The sequence below is a fragment of the Henckelia pumila genome, chromosome 3 (genome assembly GCF_033568475.1).
Source record: "Henckelia pumila isolate YLH828 chromosome 3, ASM3356847v2, whole genome shotgun sequence".
NCBI lineage: Eukaryota > Viridiplantae > Streptophyta > Magnoliopsida > Lamiales > Gesneriaceae > Henckelia > Henckelia pumila.
In genome coordinates this window covers 23,059,570-23,079,582 of record NC_133122.1, presented here as the reverse complement: position 1 = coordinate 23,079,582, position 20,013 = coordinate 23,059,570, and the positions used below count along the sequence as shown (strand labels likewise).

General features: G+C 36.9%; 2 protein-coding genes across 2 annotated transcripts; both read left to right on the top strand.

The window, feature by feature from the left end:
• Nucleotides 1-8,536: 8,536 nt before the first annotated feature.
• Nucleotides 8,537-10,991, top strand: LOC140890914 (photosystem I chlorophyll a/b-binding protein 6, chloroplastic). Its single transcript, XM_073299070.1, has 6 exons — nucleotides 8,537-8,583; nucleotides 8,705-8,851; nucleotides 9,769-9,924; nucleotides 10,043-10,080; nucleotides 10,178-10,692; nucleotides 10,811-10,991. The coding sequence occupies exons 1-6, from the start codon at nucleotides 8,537-8,539 to the stop codon at nucleotides 10,826-10,828; spliced, it is 921 nt and encodes a 306-aa protein (XP_073155171.1). The 3' UTR covers nucleotides 10,829-10,991.
• Nucleotides 10,992-11,249: 258 nt separating this feature from the next.
• On the top strand, nucleotides 11,250-13,636 carry LOC140890913 (pollen receptor-like kinase 3). Its single transcript, XM_073299069.1, has 2 exons — nucleotides 11,250-12,866; nucleotides 12,976-13,636. The coding sequence occupies exons 1-2, from the start codon at nucleotides 11,540-11,542 to the stop codon at nucleotides 13,542-13,544; spliced, it is 1,896 nt and encodes a 631-aa protein (XP_073155170.1). The 5' UTR covers nucleotides 11,250-11,539; the 3' UTR covers nucleotides 13,545-13,636.
• Nucleotides 13,637-20,013: the final 6,377 nt, after the last annotated feature.

The following is a 20,013-nucleotide window of genomic DNA, read 5'->3' as shown; positions in this document are numbered from 1 at the left end:
ACGGAGAATTATCCTATCTTGTTTAGCAGTCTATTTCTAGAACATGTTAAACCTATTCAAGTTATGACGGATTAATTTTCATAATTCTAATCAAACATGAATGCATTCAATATTTGTGATAATTCAGTTTTCACCTAAAACCACATACTGAAACCGAATACTATTTCTAGTCGGTTTAACCATATGTCAATTATTGGAGCGATCGAAATCAATTCCTCTTCTGTCGACTTGAAATCAATTAACAAGAAAGTAAATAGTTGATCAGTTTATTCACAAGACATAATTTAAATCCAACAATCAATAATATTAACAAAAATCCGAAAATACTAAATAATCATCCAAATATTCAACATAAAATTGTCTGGCCCAATCTCGCGGTCTTGGTTGAAGAAAAACTACTCAAATAACGAAAACAATATTCAACAAAAGTTTAATAATCTAAAGAAGAAAGGAAGAAAAACTCGAATGAAGCGTTCTTCAATCTCCAAGCCTCCTAGCCGCCGTCTCTCTTATGTGATTCCAACTCCTTAATCACGTTGTGAACTCTCTTATTTATATGTCTTTGAAAACCCAAGAAATAAAGCCCGGAAGTTGAAAGTTTTAATTCCCGAAAATTCTTTTTTTTTATTCTGCGACATGCACGGACCCTGGATAATGGTCCGTGTCTAGGTCCGTGCATTAAACTGGAAACGCAGATTTTTTTACGAAGATGCACGGACCCATATTCGGATCCCTGCACGGGGTCCGTGCATACATCTTTTCCTACGCGCAGTTTTCTTAAAAAATTCATATCTTCATTTCTAGCCGTTGGATCGAGCTGAAATCTGGACAGCAGCTTTAAAACATCTGGAAATTTATTTTGAATGGTGAAGATTGGATTTGGATCTTTTTAAAATTAAATTTGATTTTTTTAATAAAGCTGCTCCGTAATTCATTCTTCAAAAATCCATTATCCTACAAAATTAACCAAGAGAGTGAAATACACACACATGCACTAAAATACATAAAAACACATAAAAATAATATGAATGCACACAAAATAGACATAAACCTATCACGAAATAATGCATACAAAATGTACTTATCAGTGTCCATGAAATATCATGAATGTGTTGATATCTATAAAGTAGCACAACAAATTTTATATTGAGAATTTGAAGAAATTAATGATATAATATATTGAGAATTTCGATAGATTAATTATTATGATTTTAATATATCGAAAGAGATTCATAATTACAGTGTTCTAAATGGCGGTCGAGGCAGCCGCCTAGGCGGTAGGCGTCCCTCGACCGCCCCACCTTGGCTTCAGGCGGCCCCAAGCTGTCCGGTGGGCGAGGGGGCGGTGGCGGGCGCTCAGGCGGGTGAAGGGGCCAAGGCGGTCAACAAATTATAAATTTCAGTCAAAGATCAAAGTCAACTAAATTTTAAAACCTAGTCAAAGTCTACCAATTTTAAAAACCAAATCAAAGTTTACCAATTTTAAAAACCTAGTTATTTGAAAACACTAGCCACTTTCTTTTGTTTTCCACTTTTGCTTCAAGTCTTCCCACCATCAACCACTAGGCCAGCTGTCCGCCCACCGTCGGTAAGCCTTTAGGTTAGGTTTTGTATATTTAACATACTTTTACATAATTTAAGTCAAAGTCTAATGATATTTTTTGGGATTATGAGGTGTTGTATAATAAAGATGATTACTATATATGATTACATATAAAAAAAAATGCTAAAAAAATTCAACCGCATAGGCGCTGCCTAGGCGGCAGAGGCGGTAGGCGGTCACAGACCGCCCCGCCACCGCCTCCCGTCATTTACAACACTGCATAATTATGAGATAATATAAATAATCTTAGAGATTCATTAAGATATAATCTGATATGATATCCAAGGTGTATAAATATTATTGAAAGATATAGATCTATCTATGTCAAAATATATCAATATTTATAAAGAAATATTGATCAAAAGATCAAAGATTTGTTGATATTCATGAAGAATATTGATATAAGATCCAATATTTGACAATATTCTTACAGAATATAATTTAATGATCTTCTGGTTGGTTGATTTTTGAGATCTTATGAATTGAGAAATTTATTACAATTTCTCAAAAAATATCGATATATGATCTAAAATTGTCAATTGACTTGATATCGATTCAAACCATATTTGTTGTGAATGTTCTAGAAAAAGCATGATGTATTATTTGTCAAATTATTTTTTATGAAAAGTGATTTGATATTCAACCGAGAAAGAAAATAAATATTAAACTCAATCAGTTGAATTCATCATCTATATTGGACAACGACGATGATGAATTGATGGTGGACTATGGACGATGATGTCAATGAATTGATTTATGACAAATTCAACTCATTTTATTTTAATTTTTTTATAAATTAAGTTTTTTTTAAAACTAAATTGTGAAAAACTCTAGTATGTGTTTTGTTTTGATTCAAATAAATTATTTTGATGATATAAAATAATATCTACAAATTTTGTGAATCTATTCTATTGGTCAATATATTGCATGAGATATTGATTATAAAATTTGGTGATAATTTTTCTGATTTGAAAATTTTTATAGTTTAAGGATATATTTGGTTGTTAAATGTTTATTCCATAAATTTGATTATGGATTTTAAATTCCTCAATTTTGATTGTGGATATAAATTTTCATTTTTTCAAAATCATTTTGTAAGCTATCACTTTTAAAATGAATGATAAAGTATTTTTTTATCACATATTATTATCTTACATGTTTTGAAAATGTAGGAATAAAATTCAATGTGAAATGAAAATCATGATAGATTGAATATCATTAATGAAGATAAAAAATCTACTTGGTGCATATAAGAATTTGAGAATTTACTTCTATTTTTTTTAATTATTCTAATATAATATCTTATTTATAGTATTTTGTTAAAGGAAAGACAATTATGAAAGTTGTTCAATTAATGTGGTCAATTTTTTTAAATGAATGTGACAGTGCCAATGAATACAGTCGATACACTGTTATTGATTATTTCTTCAAAGAATAGTATATTATCTTATATGAAGAGAGATATGAATCATGAATGACACAAAATATTGAGATACACATCATAATCAAGTATTGTACTAAATGTAAATCAGTATCTCGTATCCTTATCGTATATGAAGTACGTAAAAAATTTATTGATATCTATCAAGCAATATACAAGTTTGTGGATATCGTTGATGTCTACCCAAAATTATTCATCGTATGTTGGTATGAATGTCTCAAAGATTTTGAAGATCATTTGATTGAAGATGAAAAAAAAGGAGAAGGTGTGCTTGATATTATAAAATAGTGATAAACATTGACGTATATAGATTTTTGAATTCAGTTAATATTGATTTGGTGTAAATATTATATTACATATCAATATTTCTAGAAGAGCTAAAAAACTCCAAAAGTATCATTAATACAAATACTCTAAGAGTTTGGCATATTTGATTGGATTGGACCTTCAAATAATATAAATAGTTGAAAAACTATTTATAGTTCACAAACATATCAATGAAGAAGCCAAAACGTTTTTGGATCGATAAATATGAAGGTTTTTGAATCAAAGATCCAGAAGATTTTATGAATTCTTATTGACTTATCAAATTTGATATCACTATCATTAGCTCAAATTGGTAGAGAGTCCTCATGCTATCTAGAATGAATAAATAATGTGGGCCCACGAAGCGCAACATGTTTTTTGCGAAAATATGTATTGAGAAAATTTTCCATAATATATCATCAAGACAAGCTTGATTTTAAAAAAAAAGTATATGCATATCAATTTTATGATTATAAATATGTTGTCTTATTGATTTATTTATTTCCAATCAACTATTAAGACAATTGATTTTAAGAATAAATGCTTCATATTTGGGGATATCTACAACATATTGTGTAAATATTATGCCAACTGATTATTTGTTGTGTGTGATAAATGCACATACAACATACATCTACACAACATATTGGTAATTTTTGGGTTATACATTCCAAATATTTTGTGAAATTACTAATATGTTTTGTTAATATGTTAATAGATAAAGTTGATGTTCTTTAATTGAAGAGAATATTCGAGCACATACAACATACATCCACACAACAAATTGGTATTTTATAATATGTTGGGTTATATATTTTGAATGATTTTGTGCAGTTATTAATATTTTTTTTGTTTATATGTTAATACATAAAGATGATGTTCTTCGATCGGATGGAAACCGTGTCCAGAGCTAGTAGATCAACCAGATTCGATGACCCCATCATCCCCGAAACTTGTAGTTAAAAAATCAAAGTTTTTCTCGACTCCATTCACCAGTGGACCCTTCACCACTCCACCGATTGTCATGAATTTCAATCCATTTTTAGGTTGGTTTGACAATAAAGAATATAAAAAGGATATCGAGCAGCTGGAGTTGAATTTGAATATTATGGAGGAAACAACTATGAAGAAAGGGATGTGTGCGAGATTATAACAAATTGTAGCTCAACAAACTCTACACACATTGATCTTGGATAGAGAATGATGTGAGTGTCTTAATTTATTTATAAATTTTTAATTTTATATAACATATAATAATTTGGTGAATGTATTTTCAGCATATTACGGAAGATTTCAAGGGTTTGCTGGTTCTACGAAAAAAATCATACAACAATTATTGCTCAGGATATTTCATATTTATGGATGGTTATTTCTCCCAAAGGCTTATAAACGAGTTCAATGATGATAAAAAAAAAAAAAAAATCTTGACACATTGATAAAGCTTGTGAGCGGAAAAGATCTTAAGTTGCCATGAATTCTATTTTCCAAAAGTATCATGTTTGCTCATAGCTTATCAAATCATTGGTTACTTTTGATGGTGAATGTGAAGGAAAAAATAAATACTCGTTTTTTATTCGTACCAAAGTTGTTACAATAGATGCAAAATACTCTCGTTCATGAGGCCAATTGGAGCATTGATTGTTGTGTTTATGAAAAAGTTGGGAATGATTAAAAACAACACAAAGTGGAATGTTGATCAACCTAAATCTTTCTCCTAGCAACAATAAAGTTAGTTGTTATTTATTACACCTTATTGAAATACTCTCGTTCATGAGGCCAATTGGAGCATTGATTGTTGTGTTTATGAAAAAGTTGGGAATGATTAAAAATAAAACAAAGTAAAATGTTGATCAACCTATATCTTTATCCCAGCAACAATAAAGTTAGTTGTCATCTATTACACCTTATTGAAATAAATTTAGTTATTTTGATTATATATCGCCACACTCATTAGTATCTTTTTTCATATTGTAGTGGAGAATGTGGAGTATATATGCCATCAAATTAGATGCTTTGGAGATATCTTGCATAAATGTATTAACACGATGGTTGCCGATTTTAGAAAATACTTTAATTTATCTATTTGGAATGGTTGTTGGACATTGAAGTAAAAATAGACATATTATATATTTTGTTATGTTAGGATTTTTGTTGATCGTGTTGATTTAATTATAGATGTTGGGCATGAATGGTCATATTGATGTTGAAGGTTGTTGTGGATCCATAATGGTGGCTTGAATTGTAAATAGATGCTTAGCATTGAATATCTAATGATATTCGCGAAGGTTGTCTAATGGTCTTTGTGAAGGTTGCATGGTCGTCGGACATCTGTAATGGTCGCCATGCATTGGTTCCTTAGACATTGGTCTCTTAATGATCTCTGTAAAGTCGCATGGTCTCTATGCATCCAAAATGGTCGATGCATTGTTAGTGGACTTGGTTATTTATGGGTCTATATATATTTATGATTATTTGGGCTATAATGGGTTATTATATTTATCACAGTACACATATAAATTAAATTTATACTTATTATAAAAAAATAGCGATTAAATTTGTTTTAGTCAATTAATTGTTAAACATACTACTCATCTATACTATATAATAAAGCATCAATCCCTTAGAGTAATTAACTTGGTAATATAACGGATGAACAAAAACATTCCTTATTTCATCCAATAAAAATTGTTACAACAAACCTATTTTAGCAAATTTAAAAAGTATCATAACATACGTAGATATACTATGACATATATTGTCTTGTACTAAGACGTATCATAACATACTGTACATAAATATAAATAACATATAAATAGATATGTATTGTGATATATTGAGATGATATCGTAAATACATATATCATAACATCCGTAGATATACTATGACATATTGACTTATGCTACAACATGTCATAACATATTGTATGTATAATAACATATAAATATGTCATTTATATATATGACATATAATATGATACACTGATATATACATAAAATTATCATCCGAATCACCTCTTAATTTGTTTTGAGCAATTTGTTTGTCTTTCCATGCCTTATAGTAGGAAATATCAAGTACCCTATTTTTCATCATTGTCATTATCAATTTTGGTGTAGGTGTCATGTATTGACCTTCATAATTCTCCAATAACATATTGGCAACAACATCAGAACTCGTTTGCCTATGTCTTCATCTTCTATCACCAAGGTTGCAAGTGTGTTGTAATAAGTTTTGATACGAAAATGAGTTGAATCATTCATTTGTCCAACTCTCACTCTCCAGCTACATGCATTGGTCACACATCGAACTTCATAAAGAGTTTTTGTAGATTTCGAAACACGAATCTCAAAGCATGCAGTCATCACGATCTTTATCAGCTCATTCTTCACTTCCTGTTTGTTGTCAAATTCCTGTCCAACAGCAAGAGTTAATCCATATGCGAAAGAATAACTAGCATTGCTATAATCACCAATAAATTCTTGTTCCACCACATCACCTGCTAAATCTCCAACCATTTGTTCATCATGCAAATTAGTTGGAGTTAAGTCCACCCCAGCGACACCTATTAAATCTTCTGTCGTTTGTTCATCGTGCAAATTAATTGGACTTAATTCCACTCCAACAACATCAGTTTCTTCAATATTTGATAGATGAGATATTATTACATCCTCGTCAGCGATAAAAGTACGATAAAAATATTTATCACGCAATACATTGGGTGAATGAATATCAGCATGATGGGAAACATCATTATATCTCATATCAACATGAAGATTTACCGTTTCATTACATGTTGTACTTCTGTTGGTCGCAAAAACATCATTTTCTTCAAATCTTTGCTATATGATCTTTCAACGTGGAGCATGGGTCTACTAAGGTGATCACCAAATAATAAATATGATCTCAATGCTGGTTGGTTACGTACATAAATTGGATTCAGATTGTATATATGTCTGAACATTTGGAAGATAACTTAACTTGGAGTTATATCTATCTCTGTTCACTTCTAAAACACTTCAATATTCAAGTTTAATTCTTCCATTGTAATGGTTACTATTTGAGAATTCAATCTAATGCTCCAATTACAAATGTCATTCCCATTAATTTCTCACCCTCCATCATATTTGCATATAATATTTATCACGAGCATCATGCATGAACAACAAAATCAATGTTAAGAATATCTCCATTTTTTTTCCAAAAAAATTATAGGCTAGGAGACCATTATATAATTATGGGATACCATTATAAAACTACGGAGACCATCCACAAAAACCATGATACAATCACACCGATCATAGTACAAAACTACAGAACCATTATCTAAATACGATTAACTATTACATGTTATGGAAAAACCAACACTACAATCACAAAACTTTGAGCGACTTACAAGACAAGCAACATGACCATAAGAGACCAACGTTATAAACAAGAAGACCATCATAAATCTGCATACAAACTTACAAAAAAAGTAGGGAAAACATATATATACCTCACTTGTGAATGGAGAAAAAAAATCACAATGGGTGAATGAAATCAGAAGAGAAGAAAAGAAATCAATGGGAGTGAAGAAGAGAAAAAAAATGTACCAACAGAAAAAATAGGAGAGAAAGAGACAAAATATAAAAATATTTGAATTTAACTAATTATATTAATTAGAATATATTATTATTTTATTATTTTATTTTTTCAGAAAGTACAATAATTAATTAAGTCTAAATTAAGATAAATGGATTTTTAATCAAAATGGAGGTCATTGACTTAAAAAAAAAATTAAAGTAATTGATTAAAATTGAAGACCACATAATGTCATTTTTTTAAATGGTCCGATGGGCACGGTAAATGCACATCATATCAAAATTAATTATATATATATATATATAATTGAGTAGGTCGCGAGTTACATGAACACAAAGATATAAAACTCGAGCTTGAGCTCGATAACAGGTTTGAGCTACTAAAACTCGGCTCGAGCTCGAGTCGAGTTTTGATCGAGCCGCTCACAAGTAAATTGACTCGTTTGCATCCTTACTGCTTAATGAACAAAAACATTAAAAAAAAACCACATATTCATGCAAAAAGTTATTGCCGTTTGACCCTTAAATTATGTTTTGTTGGCACTTGCACCCTTTTTCAGATAAGGCTGTTATCCTCTCAAAGTAACCAGTTTTAAACTTCATTCTTTCATGGCTCTGTCCATTGCTTCTACTTCATTTTCAAGCTTTCCAAAAAGGTCACCAAATCTTTAACTACATTCCTTGCGTTACTACATTTTCTTGCAATATTGCATTTCTGGCTTTAATTTGATTTATTTGTGTAACTTAATCTCTGCGCAACACATATATATATATCAGGGAAGTGCGGAGAAAATCTCTCCCAGAGAAGATAGCAACATGGTTGCAGCCGAAACAGAGCCGTTTGAACGCTACGAAAGGCGTTTCCAGCGTCTGCGAACCGCTGCGGCTCCATGGAAGTTCATCCCCCGAGTGGCTACATGGAAGGTATGAAGTTAATTTATATGAATTATTCGAGCTATTGTATACCAACAAATCACATTAATGATCATACACTGACCTTGGCCTCTTGTATTTTATTGGCACGTAATTATTATTATTATTTTTTTGGATCAATAATGAATGAGTTTAAATATCATTACTCTATAAAAAAAAATGGATAAAATTACTCAATCCATGTACCATATTCACAAAGAGTACACCGACGCGGAGGGCTATGGTTTCTGGAGTATCATAGATTTGGTGAATATGAATAATATTTCACGCCTTGATACTGGCATAGATCTTGGCTTTGTTCTTTGATGAATATGAATAATATTTCTCGGTTGCCATCGCCATAATGCTGACATAACTGTATGCTGGTTTCTTTATGTGTTTGTGGGATGCTAACAAATAAGAAAAGGGGTTATGTATAGAGTGTTAACTTGATTCATTCTAGTTCTTGTAGGAACAGAAAAGTGAGTCCTATTTTTTATGGACTTCAAGAAGCTTCTTTATTGTATTCTCATGAGTTTTTGGAGTTTCCAAATAGGCATGTGATTTGATTTTATGAATGTTTTAGCCTTTAAGGTACATGAGATATAATTTCTTTTTATTTTTTCGGGTAATGGTTTTCTTGGATAAAATTGTTGTTTGAACCTCAAGATATGTCTTTTTAGCACTTGCACCCCAATCGTGTAGATAAGGCTGCTTATATCCATGCGCCTTACAAAATAACCAATTTTGAAATTCATTCATGGCTCTATCCATTGCTTCAACTTTGTTTTCAAGCTTTCTAAAAAGGTCACCAAATCCCAAACTTTTATTGCTAGTTTTTACTACGTTAATTAATTCTTGCCTTGCATTTCTGACTTTGGGTTGGCAAAGTTATGTAACTTAATCCCTGCACAACATTTATGTATCAGGGAAGGATCTTTCCCAGAAAAGATTGCAACGTGCTTGCAGCCGAAAGGAAGCCGTTTAAACGCTACGAAAAGCGTGTCCAGTGTCTGCGAACCGCTTCCTCCCGATAGGCCATTGTGGTTCCCTGGAAGCTCACCTCCTGAGTGGCTAGATGGAAGGTATGTATTTCAGTTTATTTTCTATGCATTGGTTGGATATCGGGAGTATTCGAGTTCGCAACGAATTTATATGAATAATTTGAACTATACCCTTGTGATGAATAATCTGTTTTTGTAGTCTTCCAGGAGATTTTGGCTTTGATCCGCTTGGATTAGGTATGCATTTCATTTACATTGATTAGGAGTATATTTTTGAAATATTCTGGATCACTAATTTATTGCTAAGTGGATGACTGATCAGTTTACCGTATAGGATCTGATCCTGAGCTGCTCAAATGGTTTGCACAAGCAGAGCTGATTCACGGTAGGTGGGCGATGCTGGCAGTCGCCGGAATCCTCATCCCCGAGTGGCTCGGAAGTCTCGGATTCATAGAGAACTACTCGTGGTATGATGCTGGTGCCCGAGAATACTTTGCGGATCAGAAAACCTTACTGTTTGTCCAGTTGGTCTTGATGGGGTGGGCCGAGGGGCGGAGATGGGCTGATATTTTGAACCCTGGATGTGTTGACATTGAGCCGACATTGCCACATAAGACTAAGCCGAAGCCTGACGTTGGATACCCTGGTGGATTGTGGTTCGATCCGCTTATGTGGGGAAGAGGCTCGCCTGAGCCGGTGATGGTGTTGAGGACTAAAGAGATCAAGAATGGGAGACTGGCAATGTTGGCTTTCGTCGGCTTCTGTTTTCAGGCTGTATATACTGGGCAAGGCCCCCTCGAGAACTTGGCGGCACACATCGCAGATCCTGGTCATTGCAACCTTTTTTCGGTACCAATTCGATCCTTTAAGAGATTATTATCTATGTTATATATGTCAGTTCAACTTGAACTGGTATAGGGCCTTGCCCAAATTGTTGTGTTTGATGCAATTTTGCTCGTGTTTCCAGGCTTTTAGAATGCAATAGGACAACAATACCCTACTTCTTGAGGCCACAGCGGTGAAGGAGATTGTTCATGTGGTATATAACAGGATATATTCTGAATCAATAATTTTATGTAAATTTTTTCTAGTGGAAACATATTGTTTCATATATCTAAAAAGAAGAAAATCATTGAAATTTTACTCTACATCACTTGGTTTCATCCATAATTCTCTTTTCTTTAAGCACATGGCAAACATTGCTGCGTCGAGGACTCCACGTTCTGTCACGCCCCGAGCACACAAGATATAGTCATCTCCGGCAACCGGGATGTGACTTCATATGTAATTCAGTGTTCTAACTTCATGAGAATTGGTGAACATAAGATCACATTTACTTAAAAAGTCATATTTATAAAGAAAATTTTCTATAAATAAGATAGGAGTGAAAATAGGCATGACTTGTACCGAAAATCTCTCTGCTCCATCTGAAAATGTCAACACAAGCTTCACCTCTCACTGTACCTCACAGCTCAAATTCGATCTCTCTTAACAAGTTGCAAGATTTTCCATCACCAATTATTTGTTCATTTCAACCCAAAACTAGACCAGCATCTAATAGTCATCATGACACATTATTCCAAAGTCCAAAACAAACAAAACCACAAAAAACACCCTCCTAAAAAAATATTCAGAGAAAATTTCAGGCTCTTCAAACAGCAGCCGGAGCCTCATCAGGCCGGAGGTCTAGACAGGAATGTTTCTTCGATACCATTACACGAACATGGTTGGCGTTCACTTTCTCCTCATTTCCCTCCTCATCTTCTCTTTAAATACGCGGTCTCTTTCCATAGGAGAGGATGTTCCTCTTCTTGAATTCAAAGAGGAATTAAAAGTTTCGTCATCCCTGGATTCGACATGGATCAGAGGCACGAATCCGTGTGACCGTTCGAAGAAATGGGTAGGTGTAGATTGTAGTGAAACAGGCTATAAAACCGTGTCAGGCTTATTTCTGATGAATCTTGGCCTGGCGGGTGATGCTGGAGATATAGATATCGAGTCGTTGGGAAATCTCGAGTCGCTTCGGGCCATTAGCTTGGAGAACAATAGTTTCTCGGGTCCAATGCCGGATTTCAATCGCCTCACGGCATTGAAATCTCTGTTTTTATCAGGGAATCAGTTTTCAGGGGAGATTCCTCTGGGATTCTTTGACAATATGGGGTTGCTCAAGAAAGTTGAGCTTGCAAGAAACAAGTTTTCGGGTAAAATTCCAGAATCCTTAACCAAACTCAAAAATCTCATGGTTCTTCAGCTGCAAAACAACGAGTTTTCAGGATCTATCCCTCCATTTGCTCAAGATACTCTGGTACAAATAGACTTGTCACACAATAAGCTGCAAGGAGAAATCCCTCCAACCATGGCAAGATTCAAAACCGCGTTCGACGGTAATCCTGACCTCTGTGGAGCAGTCATCTCCAAGCAATGCACGAGCACAGACCAGCCGACGGTGCCAAAAGAGTCGAACTCAAGCGCGACATGGGTGATATTAGGCGTAGTGGTTGCCCTCTTGTTGGTGACTATACTTTTCAAGGCCAAGAAAACAGAAGAAAACTTCAGTGTACTAGGGAAAGAAAACATGGATGAGGTAGTTCAAGTGCACATACCTAGCAGCAACAGAAGGAACCTTAACTCGAGTAGGAAAGTTGGAAGTTACAATTCGAGAAGCCATTCCTCAAGGAGGGGTTCGAACCAAGGGAAATCCGATTGTGACCTCGTGATGATCAACGAAGAAAGAGGCGTATTCGGGCTGCAAGATTTGATGAAGGCTGCTGCTGAGGTACTTGGGAGTGGCGGCTTAGGCTCGGCGTACAAAGCGCATCTTGGAGTTGGAGTGACTGTAGTCGTAAAGAGATTGAGAGACATGAATAAGCTGAACAAAGATTCATTCGACACAGAGATCCGAAGACTAGGACGGATAAGGCACCGCAACGTCTTGCCACCATTGGCTTACCATTTCAGGAAAGAAGAGAAGCTGCTGGTTTCGGAGTATGTGGAGAAAGGCAGCTTACTCTTCCTGCTACATGGTAAGATATAGGTCATATGTTATCTTTTCTTGATATATCCATGATTCATTGTTACATTGGTTTCAAAAGCATCAAATGACATTGAAAATGTGATCCCCTCGAATTCTAGGCGACCGTGGCGAGGTGCATTCGGAACTAAACTGGCCTATTCGCCTGAAAATCATTAAAGGAGTGGCTCGGGGAATGGGATACCTACACACCGAGTTTGCAAACTACGAACTTCCACATGGAAACCTCAAGTCTAGCAACATTCTTCTGTCATCAACCTACGAGCCTCTTCTCACCGACTACGCCTTGTACTCGTTGATCAGCAACACTCACTCGGTTCAAGCCCTTTTCGCTTACAAGTGCCCTGAAGCCGTGCTATACCAGCAACTCTCCCCGAAAAACGACGTTTACTGCCTGGGAATAGTCATTCTTGAAGTGATGAGTGGGAAGTTCCCTTCTCAGTACTTGAACAACCAGAAGGGTGGCACTGATGTGGTGCAATGGGTGAGGCAGGCTATTTCTGAGGGAAGAGTGGCCGAACTGATTGATCCCGGGATTTTGAACGACTCGGCTCCGGTCGATCAAATGGAGAAGATGCTGTGCATTGGTGCAGCTTGCACGGAAAGTGATCATGATTCCAGGATCGAGATGAGGGAAGCCATAAGAAGTATAGAGGAAGTGCATGTTTAAGGCAGATATATTCTTGATAGATCATATTTTGTTTCAATCCAAAGGAGAGGATTCTAGCAAGAAAATGGTAATGGTTTTCTCGATTAGAAAAAAAAGTACAGCTGAATCCCATTTTCTTTTTCCATTTTGAGAGATGCATGAATGCTTGAACAAGAATTCATTGATTCAGCTTTTTGAAGAATTTAGCAGCTAGATGTTACTCATGATATATTTCAGATTGCAATTTGTTCACTATCGTGTGCTTCAATTTAGGTGATCAATATCTATATTTCTATCGAATATTCTAAAATATAATTTCCCTATTGTAATAAGATAAAATTTGGTTAATAAACTCGCGACTCAACTGAAGTCTTCCACTAGAATCAATTAATCCAAGTATCCAACTGGTGACACTTTAATTTGAATATTTTGTATTTTTTCAGCATAATATTTTGTGTTGGGATCGGTTCAGAGGGTAGAGGGGGGGTGAATACACTCTGAAACTTTTCTTCTTCTTCTTTAAAATGATCAAGTGAGGTTTAGTTCACTTAATCAGTTTTCTCAACTTCTAAAACGTTTTGAACAACTTAAATAGTGCGGAAATAGTTCAGAGGTTTTAGTGATGCAAAGTTTATAATGCAATGTATGAGCAGGATGTAAGATAAATGGCAGTAAATGCTAAAGCACGATTTTATGGAAGTTCGAAGGCTTAATCCTTCTACGTCTCCCCTTCTTCCACTTAGGAAGGAATTCACTAGAAGACTTTGGTTATTACAACGTCTTGTAATACACCCACTTCAGACTTAGGACTTATCCAATGCCTAATCCGAAACTCCTAGATTTACACAGATAAGATTCTCAGTTCTTATCAGACTGGTGGAAGCTTTCAGAGCAGCTTCAAGTCTCTTCAACACTGAGTATAGTTGAGTTGAGCTTCTCAAACTGCAGAGCGGTCGAGAGGCTTGAAAACCCTAGGATGATCCTTGACGATCAGATATGTGAACTGTAGGCGAGGGTTTATTTGAGCAGCAGATGAATGATCTTGTAAGTGTGCTCAAGTATATCAGATGAGGACTTTTGATATTAGTCAAGTGATTGAAATTTTTCTGAGTTTCTTGTCTCTCTTCGTTGTCTCGTATCACTTGTTGTTGTTCTTGTTGTTGTTCTCTTTTTGAGCAATCTTCCCTTTATATAGGTCAATCATCAACGTCTTTATTTTGAACGTTCTGATGCTGCATTGAATGCACATTTAATGCTCATAAATGCATTGATGATTCTGCATGAGGATCGTACACTGCAGACAACTTCCAGGGTCCAAAACTGGAATAAACGGTCGAATGCTTTATCTGCAGTCATTCTGTGTTTTTGCCATTTTGGTACAACCTGTTGTCTTGATTTGCAGGAGTCAACAAATCTTCTGAAACGCCGGTTCTGCTTTTAATAAAGGATCCTGCAAAGAACATCTTGTCACAGGCACTTGTCTCGAGATATCTAGATAGGCAGTTGGCATTCTACCGGTAGAGATATTTGTCCTCTGCTGGTTTGAGTAACCAGTCGATAAGCTTGTGACTTCAACCGGTCGAGAGATAAAGGCGGTTGACAAGCTTCCGGTAGATAGATTTATCCTCTGCTGGTTTTGATAGCCAGTCGATAGGCTTGTGACTTCAGCCGGTCGAGGGCAAAGGCGGTTGACAAGCTTCCGGTAGAAGTTGTAGTAGATTCCTGAAATACAATGGTTGGCAGCACATTCCTATACAATGAGTTGTTGTTTGTTATCACCAAAATATCGGATTCAACAATTTCCCCCTTTTTGGTGATGACAAAACTTAAGTGCTCCAAGAACAATATGAAAGCATTAAAATGAACTTCATTGAGAGAATGAATTTCATTAAGTACAATAAACATTTTTATTACACCTACAGAAAAAAAGATGCGGCTGTGATAAGTAAAGAAGAGATAAGTTGTTCATCTTTTGAACCAACTGGCTCCTCCTGACCTATCGCCTTCTCTTCTTCTTCTGTCGGCTTCTTCTTTTCTTCTGGACTCTTCTTCACGTCTTCTTGCCTCTGCTGCTCTACGTTGCTCTTCTTCCCCCTTTTTGGCATCACCTTGGTTGAGCCGAAGGATGACCTCAGTGAGTTGAGTGCCAAGGCAGGCTTGCATAGTGTCTATTTTTGCATCGATTTGAGCAAGTAGAGTGGCTTGCATAGTGTCCATCCGATCATTCAACTGCTTATGAAGGCGATTTTCGGATCGGATAACTTGTTCGGAGACGGTAGAGAGCGTGTTGATTTGAGTGCGATGATGATTAGTGATCTCTGTGGACAGACGAGCAAGGTCTCGAGACACGGTCTCGAAATGCCGAATCATCGTCTGGCGTGAATTATCGACCGATAAGGATGAGTTTGTTATGTCTTGAGAGAAGGACCTAACCGTTTGCATGAGCTCATGAAGCCGATTTATCAAGGTATGATCTAGAGCTGCGGCCATGGCTTCAATTAAAGAATCATCAGTCTGAATCATTTGCCCTTCTGAGTCATTTCTTGGTGAAACCGGGCTAGACTCACGATGATGTGGTGCGGGTGAACTTGCTGGAGAGCTACCCGATGGACCTTCCAATAATGGTACAGTTGGAGATGTAATAGTTTCGACTGCAGCCAATATGGTTGGTGGAGTACCAGGATCAGCACTTGGTTCATCCATAATGAGATCTTCCATAAACTTTTCAGTAGATGGAGACGGTTGAAGTGCTGGATCAGCATCAGTCACTTGCTGTTCTGGAGATGCAGGTGATACAATAGTGCTTGATATCTCCGTTGGGGGCACTGTTGCTTCACTACTGCAAGGAGCCTCTGTCACAGAGGTGACAGGTATCTCTTGTGCAACCACTTCTAAAACATCTTGTGAATGACCGGGAGAAGTGTGAGCGGTCGTCACGGGAGAGGAGTGAGCAATCACAACTGCTTCCGGTTGAGTAACTGCTTGGACTGCGGTTGAGGAGGGGTCGACCGATGAAGATGCTGCTACACTCGATCTTAGAGCATATGATTGAAAGAGGTCAGCAGTGATGAGATCGGTCAGAATCCCATCTGAAGAAGGGAGAGCATAGACGTCTTCTTCACCCTGATCTTGAGTGAGAAAGGTTTTCATCATCACTTGTGCTTCCAGCACATAAGCTTGCAAACAGGCTGCTGAAGCTGGTGTTTTGACATTGTTGAGAGCTTGGAAGTGCTGAAGTAGTTGAGTGATTTGACGTAGACTATCCTGTAGTCCAGTCAAAATCACAAAGTCATCGGCAGCGGTAGGACTCTTGGATTTGAAATTCTTGACACGCTCATTAATTAGCAGTGATAGCAGGCTTCCTCGAAGCTTCAAGTCTATGAGATGTCTTCTTCCCAGAGCCTCCACGATGTCTTCAGTATCAGCAAATAGAAGCATCTTCTGCTCAATGACGTTTAGAGATTTCCATTTAGGAAATATTTGAGCGAGTGTCAAGTGAGTGCGGGAGTGATGCCATCTGTCAAAACGTTGTAGATGACGCTTGACAGTACGGAGCACGTGAGAGATGATCATATTGAGTTCTATCGTAGCTGCTGGTTGAGCCTTGGGTGTGTAGATCATCACACCTTTCCCTTTGTCTTTGGGATCAGCTAGAGTGACCTCAGGAGCTGATGAGGCACCTTCCCGGATTATCACACCTTTTGTAGGACGAGGAGCAGTAGAAGCAACAACGGTAGTAGTCTCGACCGTTGGCAGGGTAGGAGCAAGTCCAGAAAGAGACTTTAGCTTCTTGTGCTGCCTCTTCTTCTCGCCTGCAGGCGTGGATGACACAGCTGCTTTGGAGACCGAAGGGGATGACCTGCTGAAAGCTTGAATCAGTGGAACATTCTCACGTGATTCATCTTCAGAGTCAGATTCGATGATCAGTTGACGCTTGGCAGACTTTTTGGTATGGACTGGTTTGGCCACGACCGAAACCGTTGAAAGCGGTTGAGGGATAGCAATAACCTTTGCGGTTGAGGGCAAGGTGTCGACCGCAGTCTCTTTCTTGTTCAGGAATTTGAGAATCGTAGACTTGTTGAGCCATTTGGTGGGATGCAGAGGCTCAGTCTTGGAAAAGTCCACTCCAAGGACGCCCAAGATGTGGCAGATTTGCAAAGCAAATCCCTCGGATTGCCCTTTGCCCCTGATCATTTCACATAGAATATTGAACAGAATGTCTGACCAGTTTATGTTGATAGCAATACAAGCCATGTATTGAAATTTTTCCAGCGTCACCTTGTCGTAAGATCCAGCCTTGGCCAGAAGATTCTTGGCCACGATATTAGTCAGTAGCCTGAATGGAGCTTTGAGAGATGTCTTCTGGGCCGGCAGTTTGATCGGAGCATCAGTAGTTGAGAACTCCTTCAACCAATAAGAGCAGTTACCATCTGGAAGATCCGTGCATTTTGTCAAACCCCTGGAGGGCAGATCAAATGTGCTGGCGAAGAACTTCTGATTGAAGGAGTAGACCTCTGTCTTGATCAAGCATTTGATAGTCCCATGCTCGATTTGAGCGGTTGCGAAGAACTCCTTCAGAACAGGCAAATCGCAGATGGCGCTGCATTCCAGAAATTTCTTCAGTCCAGAGGCTTCAAGCATGGTGAAGACCTCAGTTATTCCTGCGTTGTTTGCCTTAACAACGGAATCAAAGTTGATGGCGAGGCAAGTCTTCTGGATCGACATGATATCTGTAGATAATAACTCGAGCAAAGAGTAAGCAAAAGCTTGAGAGTAATTCGATGGAGCGTTTAATACAATATGAAAGTTTTTAGCAAAGGTGAAAGATTGATATACGAGTGTAAAGAAGTATATAGGAACCTATGGGCCATAGGGTGATGTCATGAAAAGTATTTTTGAAATTCAAAAAGTTTTGAAGAGCATAATCACGGCGCCCAATTAATGTCATTTGGTTCAAAGCACCAAGCTGCTAGTACGAAGCCTGTCAGAGACTAGTTAAAGGCGGATGATATGCCAATATTAATGGCAACGTAACAGCTAATCTATTAATGTCATATTGACAATCATTCCCCCTAAACACATGCATACTAACTTAAATCTACTAAGCCAAGAATATTTCGAAAATATGAAAACTTAGCGTCCGGTAGAGGCTTGGTGAATATGTCTGCTGCTTGCTGATCGGTAGAGATGTATTCCAGCCTGATTTCCTTCTTTAAGACATGATCTCGGATAAAGTGATGCCTGACATCAATGTGCTTTGTCCGAGAGTGCATCACTGGATTGTGAGTGATGGCTATGGCACTTGTATTGTCACAGTAGATTGGAGCTTCACTCGACCGAATCCCATAATCATTAAGCTGCTGTTGAATCCAGAGTATTTGAGCACAACAGCTGCCAGCAGCAAGGTATTCTGCTTCGGCGGTCGAGGTAGCAATTGATGTCTGCTTCTTACTTGACCACGAAATTAGTCTATCTCCAAGGAATTGACATGTGCCACTTGTACTTTTGCGATCAATTCTACAACCTGCATAATCTGCATCTGAATAGCCAATAAGATTAAGATTTGAATCTTTGGGATACCAAAGACCCACATTAGTAGTTCCTTTAATATATTTAAGTATTCGTTTGGTAGCAATGAAATGAGATTGCTTAGGTGCGGCTTGAAATCTAGCACATAAACAAACTGAATACATGATATCCGGTCGACTGGCAGTCAAATAGAGCAGTGAACCAATAAGGCCTCGATACATGGTTACCTCGACCGGAATTCCCCCTTCATCTTTATCAAGCTTAATTGATGTACTCATGGGGGTAGATACAGTTGAGCATTGTTCCATTCCAAACTTCTTTACCAATTCCTTGGCATACTTGGACTGATTGATGAATATTCCAGTTTCAAGTTGCTTTACTTGAAGTCCAAGAAAGAAGTTTAGCTCGCCCATCATGCTCATTTCAAACTTCTCCTTCATCAGTTTAGAGAACTTTGAGCACAACTTGGGGTTAGTTGACCCAAATATAATGTCATCAACATAAATTTGTACTAGTAACACATGATCACCTTTTACAAATTTAAACAGGGTCTTATCGACCGTTCCAATTTGGAAATCATGTTCCAGTAAAAATTTTAGCAAAGTGTCATACCAAGCACGCGGTGCTTGTTTTAATCCATAGAGAGCTTTGTCAAGTTTATAGATATATTGAGGATGAGTAGGATTGACAAAACCTGGTGGTTGTTCAACGCACACCTCTTCTTGAAGTAGACCATTGAGGAATGCAGACTTCACATCCATTTGATAAACTTTAAAATTCTTGAAGGCTGCATAAGCAAGAAAGATGCGGATTGCTTCTAGTCTTGCAACTGGCGCGAAAGATTCCTCAAAGTCTATGCCTTCTTCTTGTCTGAATCCTTGAGCAACAAGTCGAGCTTTGTTACGCACAACAGTGCCATGTTCATCGAGCTTGTTACGAAACACCCATCTAGTTCCAATCA

Bases quoted from the DNA above. Each gene is read 5' to 3' on its own strand.
- LOC140890914 (XM_073299070.1), top strand. From the start codon at position 8,537: ATGGCTCTGTCCATTGCTTCTACTTCATTTTCAAGCTTTCCAAAAAG. The intron at 8,584-8,704 runs GTCACCAAATCT...TATATATATCAG, and splicing joins TTTTCAAGCTTTCCAAAAAG to GGAAGTGCGGAGAAAATCTC. The intron at 9,925-10,042 runs GTATGTATTTCA...CTGTTTTTGTAG, and splicing joins CCTGAGTGGCTAGATGGAAG to TCTTCCAGGAGATTTTGGCT.
- LOC140890913 (XM_073299069.1), top strand. From the start codon at position 11,540: ATGTTTCTTCGATACCATTACACGAACATGGTTGGCGTTCACTTTCTC. The intron at 12,867-12,975 runs GTAAGATATAGG...CTCGAATTCTAG, and splicing joins CTTACTCTTCCTGCTACATG to GCGACCGTGGCGAGGTGCAT.